Here is a 22,169-nt window from a genome sequence, read left to right as displayed (position 1 = left end):
AGAAGTTGCCTCGCACGCAGGAAGCATAGCCAACAAACTGGTGGATCCCGTTGGGATGAATCGGCGACTGCTGCTCCTCCGTTAGAGCGGCCGCCGGAGTCGCGGATCCTAGCCGACACCAAAGCCCACCCCCAAGGCAATATGTATGTTACGTAGTAACGGCCCCAGGGTGAAGCTTTTCATCAGTTGCAACACTCGATGCTCGTAGCCCACATTATTAGAAGAAGAGATAGGGTAAAATGTTTCACCAACCATGATGATCCTTGGGAAGGGGGCAACTGTCGGCAAAACATCTAGCTTCTAGGACAGATGGATCAAGATCGATACAGGTTGCGCGACAAGCTCTCAATCGACTTTCCCACCATAAGAGACATCCAATACTACACATGAATGAACGATAAAGTTCGGCACTCTCCTATCCCCCACATAAGACCGAGTAAGGCGGCCGCACCTCTCTGACCTGACGAGAGAAGCCTCGTCAAGCCAGGTAGCTAGCCGGTGCCAACTTTTTGTTACTTTTTTTGAATATTCCCAAGCTCCGAACACGAGGGCGAGCGACTATCTTTTCCCAAAACCGGGATGTCGTTTGAGAAAGAGGACGCAAAGGACTCCCAAAGTCTCAGCCACCGCCCAGAATTTGTCCGGTGCTGTGTGACCTGCTCTCTCTGGCACACCATCTCGTCAAGAGTTGGAAAAGGGGGCGGAATAGAGGTTCTTTTTGCTCCTTATTTCTGCTTATTCTTTTTGCCATATCACATTATAATACGCGAGGCGAGGACTGCGTGTGATGCCATTTATGGATACGATTCATCACCAATAATGGAAGGGTGTCATTATCATTGGCATGGCTCCTGTCGAGACAAGGATCGGGGGTTGAGCTCGTTGTTACTTGAAGCCACGAGAAAGTGGTGTGTATCTCAGGCTTGACGGTTCATGATCTGTGGCTTCAGTGGAATAAGAGACATGCTTCATAAAGTTATTGCATTGCCCTGTTTTCCAGTCTAGACTTCATCATTTGGGCTTCGTGTACCATTCTCCTCGGCTCAATGCCACCAGTCAACGAGATAGAGGCCGTCAGGGGCAGAGCCGGCGGAGAAGAGAGCCAGATAGAACTGGGACTATGTGAGGTCAGAGTTAAGGTTACTACAGTTAAATTGCTGCACTCGCAAATCACAAGGCCACGGCAATGGCGAATGGATAATGGGACACACCGGTGTCTTCAGGAGATGAGCACAGTGAAAAAGAATCTGCCAATACCATAACCGAGACGCAACTCACAAGGTATCCGTTCATACCTGCTTCGTTCACTACTTCGTCTTGTCTCGTCTCGTCTAAAAACACCTGCTCAAGCAGATGTTGGAAGTTCTTGGTACAGCCCGTCCACGTCCTATAGCCAGGTACTACCTACCTAATTTTACGACTGGCCCGCTTGGGCAGGTCAATCCAACCTTGGCCTGCATACGCATTCTTGTTGTCACTGCAAGGGGATGGAGACCTACCTACACCTCCAGCTGTGTGTATGTATGTTCTGATGATTCTTCCCGAAGGATCTGATCGACTGGCCCATCGGGGCTAGCTGTGGCCCGAAATTAACCCTGAGGCCGCGAATAAATGTTGACAATTGGTTGTAGGTTACATTACAATATGACAAATCTTGGGTCTCGACCGGCCAACAATTGGCTGCTCACGCATGGCTGATCGACGACGCATTGATTGTCGACTCAAAGCTTTCATCATATGATTTAATGGAGCCGACAAAAGCAGGATCGCGGTGATGCACCGGGGAAGCTCTCGAATGAAGGTCTGGCAGGAGGTTGAGAGTTGGTTGGAGGTTGTGAACGGCAAGCCAGGAAAAGATAAGCGATTGCTGTGTCGTGTCTCAATGTCGTAATTTACTCCCGCATGGCCGGTGCCATGGGTAGAAAATGACATGCATATCGCTTAGTTTCGAATTTTCGACACACGTTCGCGGCTGAAAGGGGTGTGCATTGCTTGCCCGCCTGATAATGGAAGTTCAGAGAGCAAACTTTCCCACCGATGTATCATTTCGATCATCACCCCTATGTTCGTACATGACTGATGGGTATCCATCGTGACAAGCAATCGCCCTCGCGCTGCAATCGGCCGCCTGTCGGTTCCATTCTTGCTGAGAGAGTAAGCTGCTGAATGAATTCCTGTTGCCCTCGCACTGGATGATTGGTTGTTCAATTTTAGTGTTTCATCATAAGCAGACGAGCAATGCTCTTCGTCATTCGCATTTAATTGTCTACAAGCATTGCATCCAGAATACTTGGCGTGCCTGTTGATCCAGGTGGAAAACCCCTGATTGATTCGAGCTCCGTATGCCACTCTGGATGTTCGAGCAGGCTACTGCTGCATGTTCAATACAATGCATGCCTATTGCTTGTCACTAGCAGAGTGCGACCCACGAGGCTGGGTATTGTTCGTGTAGTGGTGCGCTTCAGGCGAGGCGCGAAGTACTTCCATATTACTTTCGGGCTGAAAAAAACAAAGGAAAATAAGTATGACTGCGTGCAAATCTTCGGTAAACCCATGTCGCGGGGAGAGTTGCCGGTGCAGAGGGGACAAGCTGGGAGATTGTCCCTGATGTGGTTGAGGGAGGGCTTTCGTAGTTTCAGCTGCGTCTTGTCTTCCCTTAAATGCACCCTTCGATATATTCTCGCGTCAATCGCCATTCAAACGAGTCATTGCGAATGGTACTGTTCCTGAACTCCGTTGGTGAGCCTGCAAATTTCGGATTCACATGTGCGGTCCTGCAGACCGAAGTTTGGCAGAAACGGCTGTCTAGCTGCTTGACGAGATGCAGCAAACAATGTTTCGATAAGAAGGCCGAGACACGCACACACACCATGGCAAGGGTCAACGTCGAACGGGCGGCGCGGAATGGTGTGCAATGCAAGGAACCCTTCTAGAAGGTTTTTGTTTCCGAAGCTACCAAGCCCCTAAAGAGATCCCGTGAAAGGAAGTCCCCTGAACGGAAGATGCGGCCTCCAGCGGGATCACCAGCTAAACGGGTGGTGCCCACTAGCCTAGGATGCAGTAAGGTGGTTTCGCAGTAGGCCAACCAGCGGCGGCCCAGCACCAGCACCAGACGCCCCTTGCCTGCTTGCGTGCCCCCAAGAGCCATGATTGGGGCAAGCCACCAGGTTGCAGCAGACTTGCATGCACGCTTGCAGTGCCAACCACCACCATGCAGCATTTACCATTATTGCACTTTCCCAACAGCTGCTGCTCCTGGATTCTATGAGGTTGCAAGCTTCCGTTGACGTGTTGCTGCAGAGGAGAATTTCCCCGAACATGGCTGGTACTGGATGCACCAGGCTTGCGCCGCAGCAAGTCAGACATTATTCTGGGGCGACATCTGCGACACTGCGCGACATGGCACGACATACAGTTTGGTGGTGGTGTGCGGTGCGGTGCGGCGGTGGTGATGATGGCGACGGCAGACGAAGGGGTCCCAAGTCAAATTAGCAAGAACGCGAGCACACATCGCGAGGGGCCATGCCATGCACGCTGCATGCATGCTACAGGTACACACACACACACAAGCATGCTGACCAGATGGAGCCCGGCTCCTGTTTGCGTCCTGGCTGCAGATGTTTGTCAGTGAAGTGCCTCATCGCGGGAGAGGAAGTCATCAGATGGTAGCATCCTCCACCATGGCAGTGTGGTTGGTCATACAGGACGATGTATCGTATCAATGGTCGTCACGGTTGGTGCTGGGTGACAGAGCTTGATTGGCCTGTATGACCAATAGGATAACCCTTTTAAGGAGTGCGAATGTGGACGATGGATGCGAACCACCAGCTTCACAAAGTCGGTGAGAGGGATTGGATTGCCAGGCGGCCATAACTCAACTCAAACATGGTCATGGTTGTGATGTGGTGTGGTGCGTGTTATTTGGATTTGTGTGCCACGTTTTGAGGACGACCAACAAGTATCTTGATACCAATCAGTATCTCGAAGCAACGATGGACAAAAGTCGCTGGTGAAATTGCTCAAGTAAGGGAATCCCTTTGGGACCTATCAACGACGCACATAAGCGTTTTGCATCATGTACATACTATACTTACCTAAGATTACTAGCAACGGTGCTCGGCAAGAAGGCCATCGCGACTTCAGTACTTCCAATGCAGCTGTTCATACCATGGAACGAGGTATGTAGATCAATGTATTGGCTTCGAAGTCGACATCGGCATCGGCGAGGTGTAGTACCTAAGACGGATTAGTCAATGCAGGTGTATGTGTGCGTGTGTGTTTGTGCATAAGGTGGCCCAAGGTTGGAACCACTTGACAACGAGAGGCTGGCTGGAAGGCATCGAACTGCATTGGGATGGAATGGTGATTTGATGAATATTGTTGATACAACCCCAATGGGTGTGGGAAGGACCAATAGTTCAAATCAATCAATGGCAACCTGAGTCTGGTATCTTTCTTGTCCAATGTACGTAGTAGGTATATATAGATCAATATGAAATGCAAAAGAAAGGCCCGTTGGAGGAGGCATTTGATCGAAGCCGAAAGGGCAGGAGGGGGTTTCCTAATGGAGTAGGTGTACTTACCTACGAATTGACGACAGTTAACCTTAGATATGAGCGGTCGTAGCTTCTGCGAACTGATCGCCTTGCTGTTCATCTCTTCGCTCCCTCTCGCCCTCCTCTGGGTATTTCCTGGATCTACGGCAGCGTGGTTGACGTTGTTCTTATCGCTTGCAAGACCGTCCCTGTTTCAATGATCAATGTTTTCGGAGTTTCAGCCATGCTAGACCGGAAGATCAGATCAGGCGCAATAATTACACAACGTAGTACGTTAATACGGTTACGTGTAGAATAGCGCAAGTATACATTTGTTCGGTGCGTATCGTATATTCGGCGTTAAGACAGTGGAGGCATTGGTAGGTCGAACGAACAGCCGTCACCGGGTTTTAAACCTCATTATTTGGAGTTTATTGATTATTGTGTCAATCGTCGACTGGAACGGGGACATAGAATCCCAGCACGGTATTTACAACCACTCTCAATCTGTATTGATGCAGCAGCACTGGACTTCCATCTCTCCAAGTTAGACCTGAGAGCACTTTGAATCCTTTAGTGGTCGTACAGGGGTCTCATGTAAGAAAAAAAGGACCAGCCCGCTATCGACTCCACATGTCTTTTCCCTTGAATGCAAGCAGCGACTGGCCAATCCTCCGTTTCATCTCTTCGTAAGCATGAATGTGTTTTCGAGGTGCAAAGAAGTGAATCGAATAAATAAGAGGAAAGAGTGTATGAGAATTTGAAGATATGTATACGACCCGTACGTAGGGGGGTTAGATGAGAACAAAAAACCGTAAGAGGGAAGAAATATAATATCCCAAACTCGGGCAGATTGGTGCGTACCTACAGTAATAATGTTCGTTGAGCTAGGTGAGTGAGTACAGCCCACATGCCGTGCAGTGCGGTGCAGTGCTGCGCTGTAGGTACCCATCCAGACTGACCCTTACCGACCGAGAGCCTACCCTTCCTAGTGGCAGAGCAGAGCGCCCAAGTTCAACGCCGCCTCATTCAGCCCGCCCGTTCTCTCTTTTTTTGCCCATGTACCCAATAAGTTAGAGAGCTATTCCTTGTCTTGTTCCCTAAGCTCAGAGTGGCCTCCTCCACCCATCCCACCCATCCATCCATCCATCCTCCTCCTGCCATCCCCCTCGCCTGCATTGATTGATTGAGGGATCAATAGACACGGTCGGTAGGCGAGTGGTAGATTGGGTTCTACAAGTTCATATAATCAACTCGGCCACCACGAACCTTCAGTGTGCTGCCAATCTCATCTCTCGTGTCCCCCGTTGCTCCGAACATTTGTTCGTTCACGTCAAATTAGTATTAGGTACAGACAGACAGACAGACAGCTAGAGTTGCCGTGCCTTGGGCCTTTTTATTTTTATTTTTATTTTCGCTTTTTTTTCCCTCTCTCCCTCGTCGCTTCCCACCCCCCCCCCTCCGCCCCTGCGTCACATCGTACAAATTCCATACTGTCTTGGGGACCGGGGGGTGGTACTTGCCAATCTTGCTTGACACTGACACCCTCACTCAAACCAAACCCTCTGCCTCCTCTCTCGCTCCTCTCCTCGTGCAGTCCCAGTCCGTCCTGCCAGTCCCAGTCCCTCTCTCCCAGGCTTCAGGGATTCCTTCATTAGCTCCGGCCTGTCTTTTTATATAGGGCTGGGGCTCTCCCTCCCGCTTGGACTTGGAAACTGGCTGGACCCTCCCCAGCAAGTGAAATGAGCACATCTTAGCTCCCTCCTCTCTGGCATCAAGAAAGTCCACTCTTGACCCAATCGTACCTGTCTCCGGCAATATTTTGCCCTGCTCTTGCTTGTGTGCTTGGAAGCGATACAGAACCGTATCCCCTCTTTCCCTAGCCATAGAAATCGCCAGTCTTCTTGCTTCTTTCTTGTTAACCTAATAATAAGCATCCCCTCCCCTCGGCCAGAACTGTCTCCTGCTGCCCGTCAAGTGGAGCTTCGAATTTCAACGGCCTCTTCTGCACACCTTCCCCCCCTCCTCGCCAGCGGCCTCGAGATTACTCGCTCGACACCACCCCGCGTCAACCCCCCTTCCTTCAGAATTTCTGAACCTCAGACCCTCGAACCAGAACGTCGCAGACTCGTCTGAACACTTCCTTCCCAGGATGGCCGCCGAGAAGCCTTCGGTGCTCATCATTGGTGGGTTGGGCTACATCGGACGCTTCTTGGCCCTTCATATCCACAAGAACGACCTCGCATCCGAGGTCCGCCTGGTAGACAAGGTCCTCCCCCAGCTGGCCTGGCTGGCGCCCGAGTTCGACCAGGCCTGCTCTGGTGATAAGTTCATACAGGCAGATGCAACCAGAGAACGTAAGTCTTTGCCAATGCTCTCTCTCCCCCCCCCTCACCTCGCCAATCAATGGGGGGCCGTCATGCGCATCTGCTAATCCTGCTCGCCCTTTTTACAGAAGCCCTGTCGCGAATATTCGACCGGCCCGATGGCAAAGAATGGGACTATGTCTTCAACTGTGGAGGCGAGACGAGGTACTCACAGGAGGACGAAGTATACCGGCTCCGATCCAAAGAGCTGTCTCTAGCTGTCGGCCGGGAAGCGGCAAAACGCAAGTGCAAGTGCTTCGTCGAGCTGAGCACAGGCATGGTGTACAAGCCTGACTCGTCGCCTAGCAAGGAAGGAGATAAGACGAAGCCTTGGAGCAAGATTGCCGTCTTCAAGCTGCAAGCCGAAGAAGAGCTGGCCAAGATTGAAGGGTAAGTTCAACCCGTGCGTACCGCATAACTCCTGGCAGTGGTACTGACATTACGCGCAACAAGATTGAACCTGGTGGTTGTACGCCTTGCTCATGTTTACGGCCCCTACGCATCGCAGTGGGTAGCCACGGCGCTCTGCATGGCCCGCGTTTACAAGCACCTCAACGAGGAGATGAAGTGGCTCTGGACCAAGGACCTGCGAACAAACACGGCACACATTGATGATGTTACACGTGCCCTGTGGGACGTGGCTCACTGGTACGACGCTGGCAAGGCAAACTGGGATGAGAAAGAGATGGGGACAACCCCGACGTTCAACGTGGTAGACAAGGGCACAACGACACAAGGCACCGTCGCCAACCTCATTGGAGAAATGTTCGACATTCAGACTGGCTTCCAAGGCCAATTCATTAGCACATTCGCCCGGATGAACATGGACAGTGTTGTCGATGACATAAACGACGAGCTGTTGGGTCCCTGGGCAGACCTTCTGGCTGATGCCGGCATTACGAGACCTGGCCCGCTGACGCCATTCATGGAGAAGGAGCTTCTCAAAGATACCGATCTGAGCATGGATGGATCACGCCTGGAGCAGGTGGTTGGATTCGAATACCATAAGCCGCAAATCAACAAGGAGCTGCTGGAGGAAGTTATCGAAAGCTACAAGAAGATGAAGTGGTGGCCGTGAAACACGCGGCAGTGAGACAAGTGGACATATACATAAATTCCAATATCGACACAAGGGTTCATGACATCGCCAGACCATATACGACCGCCACTGAAGGGATAGAATCGATTGGATATGGCTTATATTCACAGACGTTGCAGGAACACGGGTTGCAACCACGAGGGCAATGTCGCTTCGGCGTTCGAGTGAGACGTTTTCCCCCCAAACCTGAGGCTACGGCCATGTACGAATAGGACATCATTAAATTTCCCGTTTCGCCAGTAATGAACAAAAATCCGAGCATGCCATCTGCTTCCCGTGTCCCTCTACTAGTCTGGCGAGCCTCGTCTCATGTTCAGGTGGGGGTTTCTATCAGACAGACTTTTGTAGTCGCAACCAACCAAGCAACGTTTGCTTGCGAGAGCCGACAGTGTCAGTGCCTGATCCCTCCTCGCATCAAAAGGCCCGCAGTTACCACTATCCCGCATGCCTTAGCGCGACTACATGCTCAAAACTACACCTCAAAGAGGAATTTTCTTGGATTGGCGAACAGGCCAAGTAGCGCCTCGCTTGGAACGTTGCAGTGCTCTCGTGGAGGACTTTTTTGCCTACTATCCCGATCGGCCCTGTAGGCGCTTACAAGTGACCCCGCTCACCTAGATCATTAGCCTTGGCCGTTAGTTGTCCCCTAGTTACTCACCGCTGTTCGTCGATTTGGCCGGCGCTTCACTTTTGGCATTCGCGGGGTTGCAATGATGTGCCCTGCTTCTTTCCCCTTCTCGGCCTCGTTAGCCGGCAGATCAGCAGCGCCCCGTCGTCTGCGTCTGGGCGAGAAGAAGCCAGAGACGAAGACAAAATGCAGTTGGTGAATCTGCCGCCAGAACTGCTGCGGGAGATCCTATCCCACCTACTAGAAGATGACGCGACAGGGCGGGAGTATGCAGATCATGGCCAGCCCAGCCTCTGCGCCCTGGCCCTCAGCGGCGCGCGAGGTGGTCTCGCCGAGGTGGCCACTGGCCTGCTGTACGGCACCATCAAGCTCGAGCGCAACGGCGACGGTGCCAGGGACGAGCAGCGCATGGTGCTGCTGAACCGCTCCTGCCGTGCCAACCCGCAGCTGGTCCACCGCATCCGCTCCGCCGACACCCGCTGGTTCCACCAGGACGACGCGACTCCGCACTACGAGGAATTCCTCGCGCATCTCGCGCGTTCGAAGTCGTTGGTCTCCCTCAAGGCCCAGCTGGGCTACCCGCCGCCGCTTCTACCAACGGCGGCCGGTGGTAACACCACCGGCGGCGGTCCTCTGTCGGCGCTGTTTCAGTGGCAGCCCGGCAGCTTCGCGGCGCTCCGCGAGCTGCATGTCCATATGGACAATGTGGACCACGACGCCCGGGTCCCGGTAGCTTTCCTCGTCCGGCTGTGTGAACTGCCAAGTCTACAAGACATCACTATTTGTGCACCCGCCGCCGTGGATCATGATGATGACAATGATGATGGCGATGGGAAGCAGCACAGTAGCTGCGGTGCCAGCAGCGAACCACTGCCCACGCTAGGGCTCACGGAGATGTCCTTCGGATATGGCCGGCCGGTCTCCATGGCCCTCTTGCGTGAAGTGCTGCCGCGCACCCCCTAAGATGAAAATGCTCAGCCTGGGCCTGCCCGGCGCGGCCGTCGAGGTCAACCGCAAGATGTGCAACGACGTCAGCAGCGGCGGCTACGACCTAAAGGGCCCCGTGCTGTCCCCGCGCTCCATCGGGCGGGTGCTGGCCCCCGCCGCCGCGTCACTGGAGCAGATGGATATCGTCGCGGACAATGTATACCTCCCCGCACAGCATGACGGCTCCCGGATCGACCTCTCGGCCTTTGACCGCCTGCGTCATCTCGAGGTGTCCGCGTGTCTACTCTTCGGCGCCGGAAGGGGGCCCGTGGTATCGAGCGGAGACGATATCTGGCCGTGTCTCCCGCCGGCCCTGGTGAAGCTGACGATCGCGTTCGACGGGGACTTGGGCCTCTTCTGGTCCCTGGCCGAGATGCGCGAGCACACGCGCACCGGCACCTTTGAGTCGCAGCTGTGGGACCGGCGTCTCCGCAAGGACGGCGACGGGCTGCGGTGGCTCGCGGAGCTGCTGCGCCGAGTCATCAACGGGGAGCTCGGGAAGCAGATGCGGAGTATCGCGGTCGAGGAGAGGGAGGTGGTCGACCGCGACCGAAACTGGGCCCTTGCGACGTGGCGGGAGCCGGGAGGCGACAGGATGCAGGACCTCGCGCGGGCGGCGGCCGTGGACCTCGAGGTATTGTTGCGCGTGCCGCGGAGCTTCCGGTCGGAAGAATTCGATAATATCGAGGAGGCTGAGTTCTATGGCAAGCCTGGAACGGTGTCGTATAATGAAGAGGGGCAGGGTCCGTCGAACACGGCGAGTCCGGCGAGCGAAGCTGGTATGGACGATGACTGGTGAAAAGCAACAGGTATCTTATGTCTACATATATTTCATCGGAACATCCGGGCGGCCGGACGGGCAGACGGAAAACATCCCCGAGTCAATGGTGGGGGAACTTTTACTCTGTAGTCTGATCTCAGTGGGAGTGTTGTGGGATGAAGGCATCCGGCCGTCCCCGGTCGATGCCGCTCGAACGCGGGCGGTTCCATTCTCGCTACCAGTGCTCGGGCGAACTCTATTTTCCGCCCATTGCAACCCCAAATCTCCCCGCCACGCCTCGTCACAATCACCATGACGCACGCTCGATCCAGGGAAGATACCGCTTGGGGGTCTTTGGACAGCAAACATGCCAAGATCATGACGTACTGTCGAGTGAGGGGGGAACACCGGGACACACGGAAGATGAATCCTCGGGAACGCATACCAGTACCTGTTCTATAGAATGGTTATTTGCCTCATAACCATCAACCACCTTTTGAAAACAACAGCCCATTTTCTAGAGCTGCCAAGGCATAATAACCAAGTTCTTTCAACATACTACAAATAATACATAAGGAGTTAAATAAAACCATGCCTGAAATCGAGACCGTCTCCGGTTCCGAACTCCTCATCACGGGCGGCGGCAGCTCGCCCTGCGGATGGAAGCCGCATGAGGATATCGAAGTCATACTTCTCGAGGTGAGTTGACACCACACGAGTTTCCCGTGCTGGGGCAAACAACTGCTCTCTCCGTACTTACTTTTTTTTCTCTCGCAGCCTGCGACAGATACGGGTACCGGTGGCGACGACGACGTTACGGATTGGTGACCGATGTTAGAGAGACAAGTTGAAAAAGGTTGCACTGATGGGGAGGATCTTCGGCATCAAATGGATTCTGGGCCGACGCTTTATTGGAATCAGAGGATCAGTCATATGATGGCTTCCCGTTTCGCTGTATTCAGTAATTCTCGCACCAATAGCTCTCAGGTCCACACTAAGTCAGATCTATATGAAGTCAAAAAACAATCTTCAAACTACTTAGCTCAACCTTGGCTCCAGGTATTTCTTCTAAGTCACTGATTCGCAGTATATCTTCTGGAGAAAGAACGAATGAATAGGTGGCTACTGAGCTATACACGAAACACTAGAAATGAACAACTCCAGGACCCGAATCGCATAATACACACTATGAGAGTCCGCCATCGAGCAGACAATCATGACCATCTTTGTCTTTCCATTGCTATAACCTGTATAAACTGTACCGTCAGGGCGCCAGCTTTTATCGTGTCTACAAGCTATGCCAGATTCCGCAATTGCTGGAAATCATGCAATTACTTCTTCTCTTCCGCCGCAGGGGCGCCACCGCCAGTGCTGGGGAAACCCATGAAGATCTTGAAGTAGTCCTGAGGGAAAAGAGTCAGTCAAAGTTGTACTACAATTAAAGTATGCATAACTTACGTAGATCATCCACTGGAGACCAGTCAAGGTACCGATCATGACGATTCTCACCGGCAGGCCGTTCCACAGTCCCATGAAGCCGATGTCGCGGTAGTTGCGGGCCACGGCGGCGCCGAATCCTTCACCGGATGCGCGGTTCGCATTGAGCTTGCTGACCAAGACGTCGGCCGGGTGGGAGACGATGGCGCAGAGGATACCGGCGAGGTAGCCGCTGGCGAATGAGACACCGGTCTGGGCGGCCTTGCCGTAATCGCTCTTCTGGCCAGGTAGGCGGGCATACATCATCTCGACAATGGTTTCGAATGAGGCGAATTTCTGACAGATTCAATTAGCTTACCGCGGCTCCAGGTCACATGAAATTGCTGTTGTCCTTTATCAAAATGGACAGGGGAAGCCATACCATCATCGTATAGGGGATTTGTCGGCCCCAAAGGGGGTAGAGTCCCTTGTAGAGTCCACCAAAGCCCTCTGCAGCAGTGATCTTGGAGAAGCCGTCGAAGGTCCCCATGTATGGCGGAGGAATCGTTGTCTGCATGCGGACCTTGACGGCTTCAAAAGGGCAGAGTGCGATATCGGCGAGAAACTCGGCAGAAGCAGATGCGGCCAGATACAGTCCAGTCTTGTACTTGTTGGCGTTTTCCGGGCCGGCAAGGTCGGCGTAGGTCTTCTTGAAGTACTCATACCTTTGGCATCACGTTAAGCCACTCCCCGGTATACTTGAAAAGGGGTATACGGTCTGCATGCAGCATTACTTACCATCCATACTTGAATGCACCCTGGGCGGAGTAACCAAAGAACGTCGGGCCCCAACCCGTGAAGATTCCTCGAAGGCCTTCCTGGCGGTAGATTAATCCCCAAGCCTGGAAGTTGCCCTTGTATAACTTCGAGTCGACCTGGCGACGGCACTTGACCAGGTCCAACGGAGTCACGGCCGTGTGCGTCAGTCCCTAGCAACGAGTGTCAGTCACTGGCCTCAGCTGAGATAATCCCGGGCTTCCCGCCCCGTCCAATCGGGTCACACTCACGCAAGCCATCATGCCGCCAAATGTGCAGGCGGCATAGTAGCCGGGCGAGTAGAGCTCGAGCTGGCCCGTCTTGGCCTTGGTGGCGGCACTGGCCTTGTCGAACTCGGCCTGCGCCTCGGAGCTCAGCTTCTTGGCCTTGTTCTTGGCATCGTCCACGACGGAGAAGGCGCCGTAGAGCTCGGGGCGGGCCTGATACGGCGTGGCCTGGGAACGGCGCGGGGACGCAGGCGAGCCGAAGCTCTGCTGCAGGATGCTGTGACTCGGAAACAGTCCAGACATGATTGTTACTGGGGTGTCACCAATCTGGATTATGGGTTGTTAGGTATCTGCTACTACTGAGTCGAGTGTTCATGTTAGCCTAGATCGCGGAATCTGCCATGAATAACACGACTCTGGGGACTGGTCGGAAGCGTGGTAGCAATCGCATTGATCGTGTCTATGGTCTACTTGGCAAGGGCGGGGAACAGACGAACATATGTCAATGCCTCTCAATGGCCGGAGCTGGAATGCGCAAGGTCCGCGAAGGGATGGTGTTTTGGTCTTGGATCAGGTAGTGTATGTAGGTAGAGTCGATTCCGGATGGGAAGGAAGACGAATCAATCAGAGGAACGAAAGAGAATTGAAGGAAATGATGCTGGATTAGGTTATCATGATGATAGGGAGTTATTTAAGTGCCATCCGCGACGTGATGTGATTACCCGACTGTCCCATCCCATTGGCCGTCCTCCCTGGCAGCATCCTACCCTATTGCTGAAGGTGGGAAGGTGGGAAGGTGGGAGGGAGCTTGAGGTGGCCGCCGTCGTACTCAATTACTGTGCATACCTAAGGTACAGTACGGAGTTAAGCTCGATAGGTCCATGGCCCTCGATTGAAGCTCCTGCATGTCCCGACCTGTGCTTACTGAGTTTCCAGACAGACAGGCTTATATCAGGGTTCGTACTCTCCTGTGTTGTCCGACTTATTATCTATGCCGGTATTTTGTAAGATAATGATACAGACATTGAGGCAAAGCAAGGGCCCATGACCGTCGAGCGAGAACGAGGCCCCGCCCACACCCAACATTGTAGGTCAGATATCTTTCGTGATGTCGGGAGCTGGGAGGTTAATGGCAGCACTAGGGATGCAGTCTTAGAGACTTAGACAATGGAGGGTGTTGACAGTTGAAGGCCCATTTCGAGGTTCCGCAGCCGCTATTGAATCCCCCCACCTTCTGAGAAATAGTGCCAGCGTCATCCCACTATCAGCCCTGCGAGAAAAGCGATCCGACCGAGCGACAACGGCATGCACGCTCGCCTTTGCCTTTGCCGATCTTGAAACATTTGGTTGTCAACCCAGCACAATAAGAAGACCGCTGTATTGACATCTGACTGCATCATTTACACTTTGCCTCGCAGATTCACTACTGGAAACACCGTCACAAACGTCGCCATGTCTACAACAGTGTCCATCAAAGGCCCGCATGTCGGGCCCTCGCCTCTCAAGCCGGCCTTCGTATCCAAGTGGTCCTCGCGATACCGAGGTGTAAGTCCTCTTGCGCAGACTTCCTTTCTTTTCTTCTCTCTCCCTCCCTCTCCTCTTCTTTCCCCCTGTACCTGACGTCCCTCTCCCATGCTGCACTCTCGGGAACATGCTGCTGACAATCGCTTCTTGCCTCTGAAAACAGGCGACCGTCCAAGACCTCGAGCCCCCGGCCGCCCTGTCCCTGAACCCCACCGACCCCATCTCGCTCGCCATGCTCTCGGCCTTTGAGCGCGACTACACGCACCTGACGGTGGTGGACGGCGACACGCGCGCGCTGCTGGGCTACGTCTCCATCCCGACGCTGCAGGCCCAGCTAGACGCCGGCAAGGTCAAGGGCGAGGACGCCATCGGCGAGGCCATGGCCCGCTTCCAGCGCAAGGGCCGCAAGTACAAGGTCATCACCATGGCCACGCCCCTCGAGGAGCTCGAGGCCTTCTTCGAGGGCGCCAACGACCCCTGGGGCCAGAAGCAGGAGTTCGCCGTCGTCACCGACGAGGGCCGCCGCTTCGTCCTGGGCGTCGCCACGCGCGCCGACCTCGAGGAGTTTGTCAAGCGGAGGCCCGCGTAAGAGCATCGTACAGAAACTACAAAGGGATTGTCCAGTGCTGCGGTTGGAGAAGTGCGCTTGCTGCTATTGGGATAGATGACAATATTCTCCTCTCCTGGTGTGTTGGCATTACGACATCTTCTATAGGAGTGATTCCCTGAAGGCTTGCAGAAGCCCATGTCACACAGCTCCGGGGTAAACGAATACCGGCATAGGAGGCTGCATTCAACAATGAGCGGCTCTTTGCACGGTACGACTTCGCGTGGATCAAACAGGCCAGAATGGTAACTAGGAAATAACGGGACTGGGGGCGTCTTTAGATTGGTCAGGAGGCATATGCATATGGGCGTTGCGTTATTCCTTTGGGCCGGTTCCGTACTTTGGCACATAGTCGCTGTTCCTGTGAAAGGGAAGGCATTGGGCTCTTCAACGAGTTACGTACGGCGATAAGCAAATAAGAAATAATAATGAAGTCCAACCACTACCAATCTACGACGATATTAAGGATCTATGGAGAAGTGAGGATTCGAGACGTTGGAGTTGGCTCATATGGAAGATATAGTACTTGAAATGGAATAGACTGTGAAACTGGCAATACCAAAATGAGAGTTGTAAGTGTCACAGGTTCAACATATGCAATACAATCGGTGTCCTGGCAAAACTGAAAAGTGCATGTATATGTATGTTTAAATTCTGATAGGAGCTATCTCCCGGGTGCTTTCTTAGGCCCTATCTCGCGCGTTCATGGTCTCTGCCCTCCTGTTGCGGAGCTTAGATGTCCAGTGTCTTCAGCAGTACACCCTAAGGAATGTAGTCGTAGACAAGGCGCATCTCGACCTTCTTGTCGCCCTTCTTGAGCACGATGTTGCGGGCGTACCGGCGCTCGCCGCCGATGGTCTGGAAGCCCCAGACCTGGACGGCGATCCAGCCGTCCTTCTGGTTGTCGGCACAGCTGACCAGGTGCGCGGCGCCGTCGGGGCCCGTCTTCTCGGACTCGTCGGCGAGCCAGTTGCTGCCGGCGAGGTACTCGATGCTGGCGGCGTCGAGCCCGTAGTCGCCGCCGCCGACGGCCTGCTTGAGGGCGTCGCCGGCCGGGACGAAGCGCGAGGAGGACTCGACGGTGCCGAAGAGCCAGTCGCTGTGGCTGCGCTTCTCGCCGTCGGCGCAGCGGTTCTCCGTCGTGCCCTTGATGCCGCCCGTCGCCGTCTGCTCAATGTCGATGCGCACGCAGTCGCCCGCCTCGGCGGCGGCGGGCGGCAGGGGCGGGCCCGAGTACTGCTTCACCGTCAGCGTCACCGAGGCCAGGCCGATGGCCTTGCGCGTCAGGTAGCCGATGCCCTGCAGCGCCAGGCCGGGCTCCGTGTTGTCGGACAGGTTCTTGTTCTGTGTGCGCGCGTGTGCGTGTCCAGCACGTTAGTCATGCTGTTCGTTCGTGGTCCTGCTGCATCTGGGCGGTATGTATGCAAATGCGGCGGACCCGCATGAGCTAGCTACCACCTGGCTGGAATTGCACATACCATGACCCATGTCCCGTTGAGGTCGCCGATCGTCTTGCTGGCTGGGGCTGCCATTGTGTATGTGGATGTCTCTGTGTGGTTCTGTGGCCTCTTCTTGAAGATTGAAGGAAAAGAAAACAAAGGGACTATCGCTCGTGTATCTAGCAAAGGTGGTTTGGATGTAGGAGCACCGTCGTATGTTACCCGAGAAGGCAGGTATGTTGAGCTGTATATGGTGTTGGTGGGGCCCCTTTTTAAGGTACGTAATGGCCGGCTGAGGAGGGGCGAGCACTTATCTTAGGCCAGAAGTAGCAAGCATGTGCAGCGGGAAGTTCAGAACAAACTATCAAGCCAAGCCCTGTAAAAAAGGGCAGAGGACGCTTGATGAGGTGCAAGGCTGGTTGGACGATGGGAAACCTTGATGATTCAGGGTCCTTGAGTATGATTTACGTAGCTACTGATTGATATCAGCAATCGAATCTGTAATTCGGCACAACTGAGGTCGAACTTGTTGGTATTATGTTCAGCTACTAAAGCAAGATATGTGCCTATATATATACCTCGATAATATATCAATACAGCTCACACCAGTTAGCTGAGTTTCATAACAACCCCATATCATTTGTCCACCTATCGAGATACACAAGCTATGCCCGCCCTCTCTGATGGGCCGAGGCATTCTGTCTCCCCACCACGGCAACCGAGCTGTCGCCAGTTACTCGTTCGGGCCTAATGTCGGGCCAGAATGCGGGGAGAGCCCCCTGTGCGACTCAGCTGGGCTTCCCCAATTCGACCTGGAGGGGAGCTCGGGGAGGGCTGCCATGGCTCTTGGCGCCCTGCAGCGTCCCTTGTCATTCAGAGACGACTGGATTGTCTTCCCAACCCTAATCTGATGTCACCTTGGACAGACAAGACAAGCATAAACAACGTGCCTCGAAACCCGAAAACGCCGGCTAGGAAACACTGGAGAATACGACTACGAGGTCCATCAACAACACACTTGGCTCTTCGGCCGCTGTCGCAGATTTCCAGAATGCGTCAAGCAACTAGATCAAATTCCCTCCCATCCACGGAGAAAACACCAAGTCGATGCAATCCCCCGTCAAAAGTCTGTAATAAAGCACCGGCTCGGGATGCCGTTTGTCTACTGCCACGCCGGGCGCAACAAAAAGTGCCTTGGTAGCGTTTCCCCACGTTAGCAGCCAAAACTCCTTATGCCGAGGGGCGGTTGATGATGATGGATACCCCTATCGATGAATGCTAAAAAGGGGAGGCTTTCGGTTACCAACAAACGCCCTCCCAGTGCTGCGTAAGTAGTTTGCCCTGCCACCGCCGCGTGCGTACCATGCTAGAAGGCTAGGTAGGGCTAGGCCGTCACACTTGCAGCGCATTGGAAGTGACGCAGGCGATATGACAGGAAGGCATCAAGGTTGCATAGACGTGTTGGTTCATGCATCTGCTCTTATGTGCGTCTAGTCTGGGATCTCACGATATCATTGTGATATTCCAGCGCCGTTCTGCTCCAGACAACGCAGAGCCTTACTGTCACAATTTGACATGTAGGCCGATGGTGATCCGAAGCGATGTGGCTGTTGATAAACTCGGGAACCCTTCTAGACGGCTGGAAGATTCGTCTAGCGGCATGTGAAGCTTGTCGGTCGACCGCTTCGGCCCAACGAAGTCGTTACGCCCCATGCACCTTCGCCTTCAACGAAGATGAAAGATACCCAAAGCGAGGCTATCGCACTCTCTTGAGCCATAATCAGGAGGAGCACCGAGAACCAGCCCTTTGCATTTGATGATGCCACCTGGAATGGGCAGCAGCGGCTCAAGAGAATCAACCATGATCGGCCGGGGCGCAAGCAGTGTCTCCCACTCGCCATCCAACCTTTGACGAGAGGTCCCGCAATGCAACTGCAGAGGGGGGTAAGCCAGAAGACGAAAGGCTCGGGTCTAGCACCACAGTGCAACAGCACTTGAAGCCGTTACCCCAAGCCAGGTACATCCCGCATCGCGGTCAGCCAGCAGCGGCGGTGGTTGGAGCGGAAAGAATCGGGAGAAAAGAAGGAGGGAGGCAAGCCAGAAAGAGCACCCAAAAAGCTCAGCCTGCGAACCCCCGTCGGGACTCGAAAAGGCCTACGAAAATCCCCCGGGTAGGGGTTTTTTCTCATAGCTTGCGGCCCTTTCGTTATAGGCCGCGCGTGGTTCGTCAACCCGCGCGTCAACCATGTCGGCCAGCAGGCCACGTTGAAGGGCCGGTCACTATGGCTGGTTCAGTTATTGGGCATCATATGTACCGGTGCGTATCGTATATGCCCTCTGGTCCAAGTTCTTGTTTGTACAGTCATAGTTTGTGACTCAAAACCACTTGGGATGCCATTGCCCAACCAAGTTGGTCTGGCACACCTCTCAAGGCAGACATACTTGTTGTACTTGTGGGCACTCGATAACAGTCTGGTGGGTGAAATAACCAGCCAGGCCAGGCGTAACTCGGTAAAGGGCACGATGTGCTGGTTCTGCGTCACACAGGTGACGACCGGAAATCGTATAAGACGGCTCCTCGCTTACGACTGACTGGTGGTGGTGACTCAGGGCTTGACGTACCTGAAAGGTGGTCCAGGTCCATCTTTCGGACCACCGGAGGGTTTGGAACGGGTTCGCCGGAGGACCAACCTATCAATAAACTCGCTGGTGTAGGCATTGGCATGGCTCTATGTGTACATCACAGTAGATAGATAGATAGGCCCAGCCAGTCCCATGTCATTCGACCACGATTGAGCCCTATATTCTCGTGTCGCGAAGATCTCGATCTACATACATACGGTCATGCCGAGCAGCGAGCAGTGCGGTCTTTTCCATTGGTCGTGCCACGAAGCTGCGGAGTCAATAAATGTCCCTGTGAATATCAACTGCCGTGTGATTGTCGTCGGCTCCTTTCTAGATACACGTGGGAGTGATACTAACCGCTTTGCATTAGAGCCAACCGCCCAGCACGAACGAGCAATGGATACCCTGTATATCAGCCCAATATCCATTTATTTTCGTCGATATCACCAAGCTTTCTGAACAGGCCTAACGCCTTTGCACGCATGTACCTATGCATGTGCAGTTCGAGGGGTGCGCCTACTTGAAGCCCTACGAGTGGGCTTTTATATTCCCGGGACATGTGTTGAATCCGGCTTCCAGGTACGACAAAACAGCCCATTCCGTATTGGCTAGCATCAGAACTTCCGCTTCCATAGGTCATCGATGCCTGATCCTCGTCTCTCAACACGTGTCGACCGGCATATGATCGACCATCGGAGTACCTTTACGCTGTGTAGTAATACATTGGTAACCTTCGGAAGTAACAGAAGAAAGACCCTAGCCTGCTTGACCAGTACCGCAGCAGACTCCTACATTGGATAAGAAAGAATACAGGTACCCCAGAACGGAGGTATGAGTGACGAAATTACACTAGGTCGCACGCAACCAGATCATCGGGCGTGGAGTATACTCGCCCAGTTCTTGTGGCACAGCACCTTCACCCAGACTCCGGACTAAGCACGTGTAGATCTTGGTGATGACCCCAAAAGCTCCTAGGTACCCATATCAGAGATTCTGGCCCCTGGTACTGGTCGTCTACAGCCAGTCAGACATGTGTAAACTCGAGAAGCGAGCAAACAAGCTTTAGTCGACTACACAGCGTCCCTGATGGTACATTGCCAACGAATGATATATATTTGACTGAGACATACTTCAAAGCGGTGCCGCCCACCACGGCGACCCGAGATCTACAGCATAGACCTACTAGGGCCCATCTTGGGAGGCCCGAACCGGCCGGTGCATAACTCGGCCCCATCCGGCGCGGCCGTTACCATCCTCGCCCCCTCTCCCCCCTTTTCCTTGCTTGTCCCCGGCCGCGAACGGATGCCCTTTCGGCGAGGATCTTTCTAAGTCACGTGTTTCTCTCTATCCTTTTGTGGCCGTGGCGGCACGCTCCTTCCATCACCCCTGGCGTCTAGACGCATGCGATGGGCGACGTGGACGTAGTTAGTTCTTGCAGCCGTTGCAGACAACTCTACGACTTGCACCTTGATTGGCGGATAATATCCTGAACTAACGCAAGAACTGGTGTTTCAACCATGGACCACGAGGCTCTATAGTAAGCCCAAGTATACACATGTTACCGCCCGGGATAAACTTTTTCATATCCATCTCGCTATGCCCGTCGATGCCAACCAGTCCGACGATATCGTTGGCATTTTCTTATACCCACCGACACCAACACCAACACCAACCAGCCTGACGATGTCGTTGGCATTTCAAGGTTACGTACGCCCTTGTCCAACCTCCTTACCGAACCCAAAGAGGGGTTTACTCTCCGGCGGCAGGGTGGTCAACCCGGGTTGACTGACTTACCAAGTAAGTACGTGTAAGCAGTGAGGGGAGGGTGCTTTGGTGTGGTTTACCTTGCGGTAGCCGCTAAGCCTCCGGCCCACACCCGTTATAATCTGAGGTGTGCCCGTGGAGGCGGCTGACCGCCTGGACAGCCCGGCGGAGCTACCGTCAAGTGGCTCGAACGCCTCTCTCTCCTCTCTCCCCGCACACGAGGATCTTCTTTTCGAGCGCTTCTCCATTCTAGAAGTACGCGGCCGCTGAGGAGAAGAAGCAAAGAGGACACGCACGACACGGCCCCAACTCCACGCAGACGCGCTTGTCGTCACGAGCCTCACGCACTCTCCTCTCCTACTCTTCCCCATGCCAGTGGCATTGGCACCATCACCCCTGGTGCCAATTTGCTTCTTCTTCTTTTTCTTTCCACGTGCTAGCCACACACCACAGTTGCAGGCGTATTCGTCAAGAAACTGACCCCGGGTTGAGTGCTGGTGGTATATGCACGGTGATATTCGAACCCTTGCTCGTCCGAAGCTCAAACGAATGTCACGATGAGCGATGACACCACCTATGCCTCCCCAAACTTTGGAGTTTCCAAGGCAGTGGCAACAACGGTGGCCCTTCTTTCAAGTCAGCAAGCCAAGATCCAGACTTCTCCCTCCGTTCGAAAGATGAGGCACGCACGAGTAAGGGGCATGCCCCCTCCCCTTCCCCCTCATCCTCCCCCAGACAGAGATCTGGACAGCCTTCCCTTCACTGTAGCAACCCAGTTTCCGGCCTTGGACCTGGAAGTTTCGCGGGTTGAAGCGCGACTGGGGTGCTTTGCGCCAGCCACACAGGAAATCATATCTCAACGGGATATTGAATAAGGGGACCAAACTTGCATGGCATGGGGGAGAGACTGCCAGGCTGCGGCAAGCTCATGAGTCAGTAACCTTGCCCGCCTTGGCAGGACCCTGCGTGCCTGTTTGCATCTGCATCTGGCAGAGGAGGAGTTTCCCGCCGCCTACGACGTATGCATGTGCCAATGGCCCCCCCCCCCCGGGCAGTTGCGGACATGAATCGTCGTCATGTAGGTGCCGAGAAAAAGCAATGATCGCCGTCAAGTCTTGTTCTTGCGTGATCCTGCCCGCCGGCTTCAGTATCGGCCGAGGGGTTGAGTGAATGTGTGAGCGGGGTTCATCCGTCATGCCTTTCGAGGATCTTCGCAAGCAGGCAAGTTTACATTATATATATACATACTTGGTCTATATACTAGTGGAAGTTGTAAAGATCGTTCCGAGATTTGAAAAACGTAAGTAAGCATACATAGTGGATAGGCTATCTTGAAGGGGGCACCTATCTGCCCATCTCCTGTGTCCATACCTTGA

At 53.9% G+C, this 22,169-nt stretch overlaps 6 protein-coding genes across 6 annotated transcripts; 4 read left to right on the top strand and 2 right to left on the bottom strand.

The window, feature by feature from the left end:
• Nucleotides 1-6,687: 6,687 nt before the first annotated feature.
• PG997_003333 (uncharacterized protein) lies at nucleotides 6,688-7,979 on the top strand (the record flags this gene model as incomplete). Its single annotated transcript, XM_066807648.1, has 3 exons — nucleotides 6,688-6,892; nucleotides 6,991-7,291; nucleotides 7,355-7,979. 3 exons carry the CDS (start codon nucleotides 6,688-6,690, stop codon nucleotides 7,977-7,979), a joined length of 1,131 nt encoding a protein of 376 aa, XP_066671266.1.
• Nucleotides 7,980-8,814: 835 nt separating this feature from the next.
• PG997_003332 (uncharacterized protein) lies at nucleotides 8,815-9,591 on the top strand (the record flags this gene model as incomplete). The annotated part of the gene is made up of 1 exon (XM_066807647.1): nucleotides 8,815-9,591. The coding sequence occupies one exon, from the start codon at nucleotides 8,815-8,817 to the stop codon at nucleotides 9,589-9,591; it is 777 nt and encodes a 258-aa protein (XP_066671265.1).
• A 7-nt stretch (nucleotides 9,592-9,598) lies between these two features.
• Nucleotides 9,599-10,414, top strand: PG997_003331 (RNI-like protein; the record flags this gene model as incomplete). Its single annotated transcript, XM_066807646.1, has 1 exon — nucleotides 9,599-10,414. One exon carries the CDS (start codon nucleotides 9,599-9,601, stop codon nucleotides 10,412-10,414), a length of 816 nt encoding a protein of 271 aa, XP_066671264.1.
• Nucleotides 10,415-11,706: 1,292 nt separating this feature from the next.
• Nucleotides 11,707-13,137, bottom strand: PG997_003330 (uncharacterized protein; the record flags this gene model as incomplete). The annotated part of the gene is made up of 5 exons (XM_066807645.1): nucleotides 11,707-11,778; nucleotides 11,834-12,148; nucleotides 12,234-12,516; nucleotides 12,590-12,780; nucleotides 12,859-13,137. 5 exons carry the CDS (start codon nucleotides 13,135-13,137, stop codon nucleotides 11,707-11,709), a joined length of 1,140 nt encoding a protein of 379 aa, XP_066671263.1.
• Nucleotides 13,138-14,286: 1,149 nt separating this feature from the next.
• Nucleotides 14,287-14,947, top strand: PG997_003329 (uncharacterized protein; the record flags this gene model as incomplete). Its single annotated transcript, XM_066807644.1, has 2 exons — nucleotides 14,287-14,379; nucleotides 14,522-14,947. The coding sequence occupies 2 exons, from the start codon at nucleotides 14,287-14,289 to the stop codon at nucleotides 14,945-14,947; spliced, it is 519 nt and encodes a 172-aa protein (XP_066671262.1).
• A 780-nt stretch (nucleotides 14,948-15,727) lies between these two features.
• Nucleotides 15,728-16,497, bottom strand: PG997_003328 (uncharacterized protein; the record flags this gene model as incomplete). The annotated part of the gene is made up of 2 exons (XM_066807643.1): nucleotides 15,728-16,309; nucleotides 16,444-16,497. 2 exons carry the CDS (start codon nucleotides 16,495-16,497, stop codon nucleotides 15,728-15,730), a joined length of 636 nt encoding a protein of 211 aa, XP_066671261.1.
• Between the last annotated feature and the right edge of the window lie 5,672 nt (nucleotides 16,498-22,169).

The sequence above is a fragment of the Apiospora hydei genome (assembly GCF_038363865.1).
Source record: "Apiospora hydei strain CBS 114990 chromosome Unknown utg000004l_segment0_segment0, whole genome shotgun sequence".
Lineage (NCBI taxonomy): Eukaryota > Fungi > Ascomycota > Sordariomycetes > Amphisphaeriales > Apiosporaceae > Apiospora > Apiospora hydei.
The sequence above is the reverse complement of the archived record's forward strand: the minus strand, read 5'-3'. Positions and strand labels throughout refer to the sequence as shown.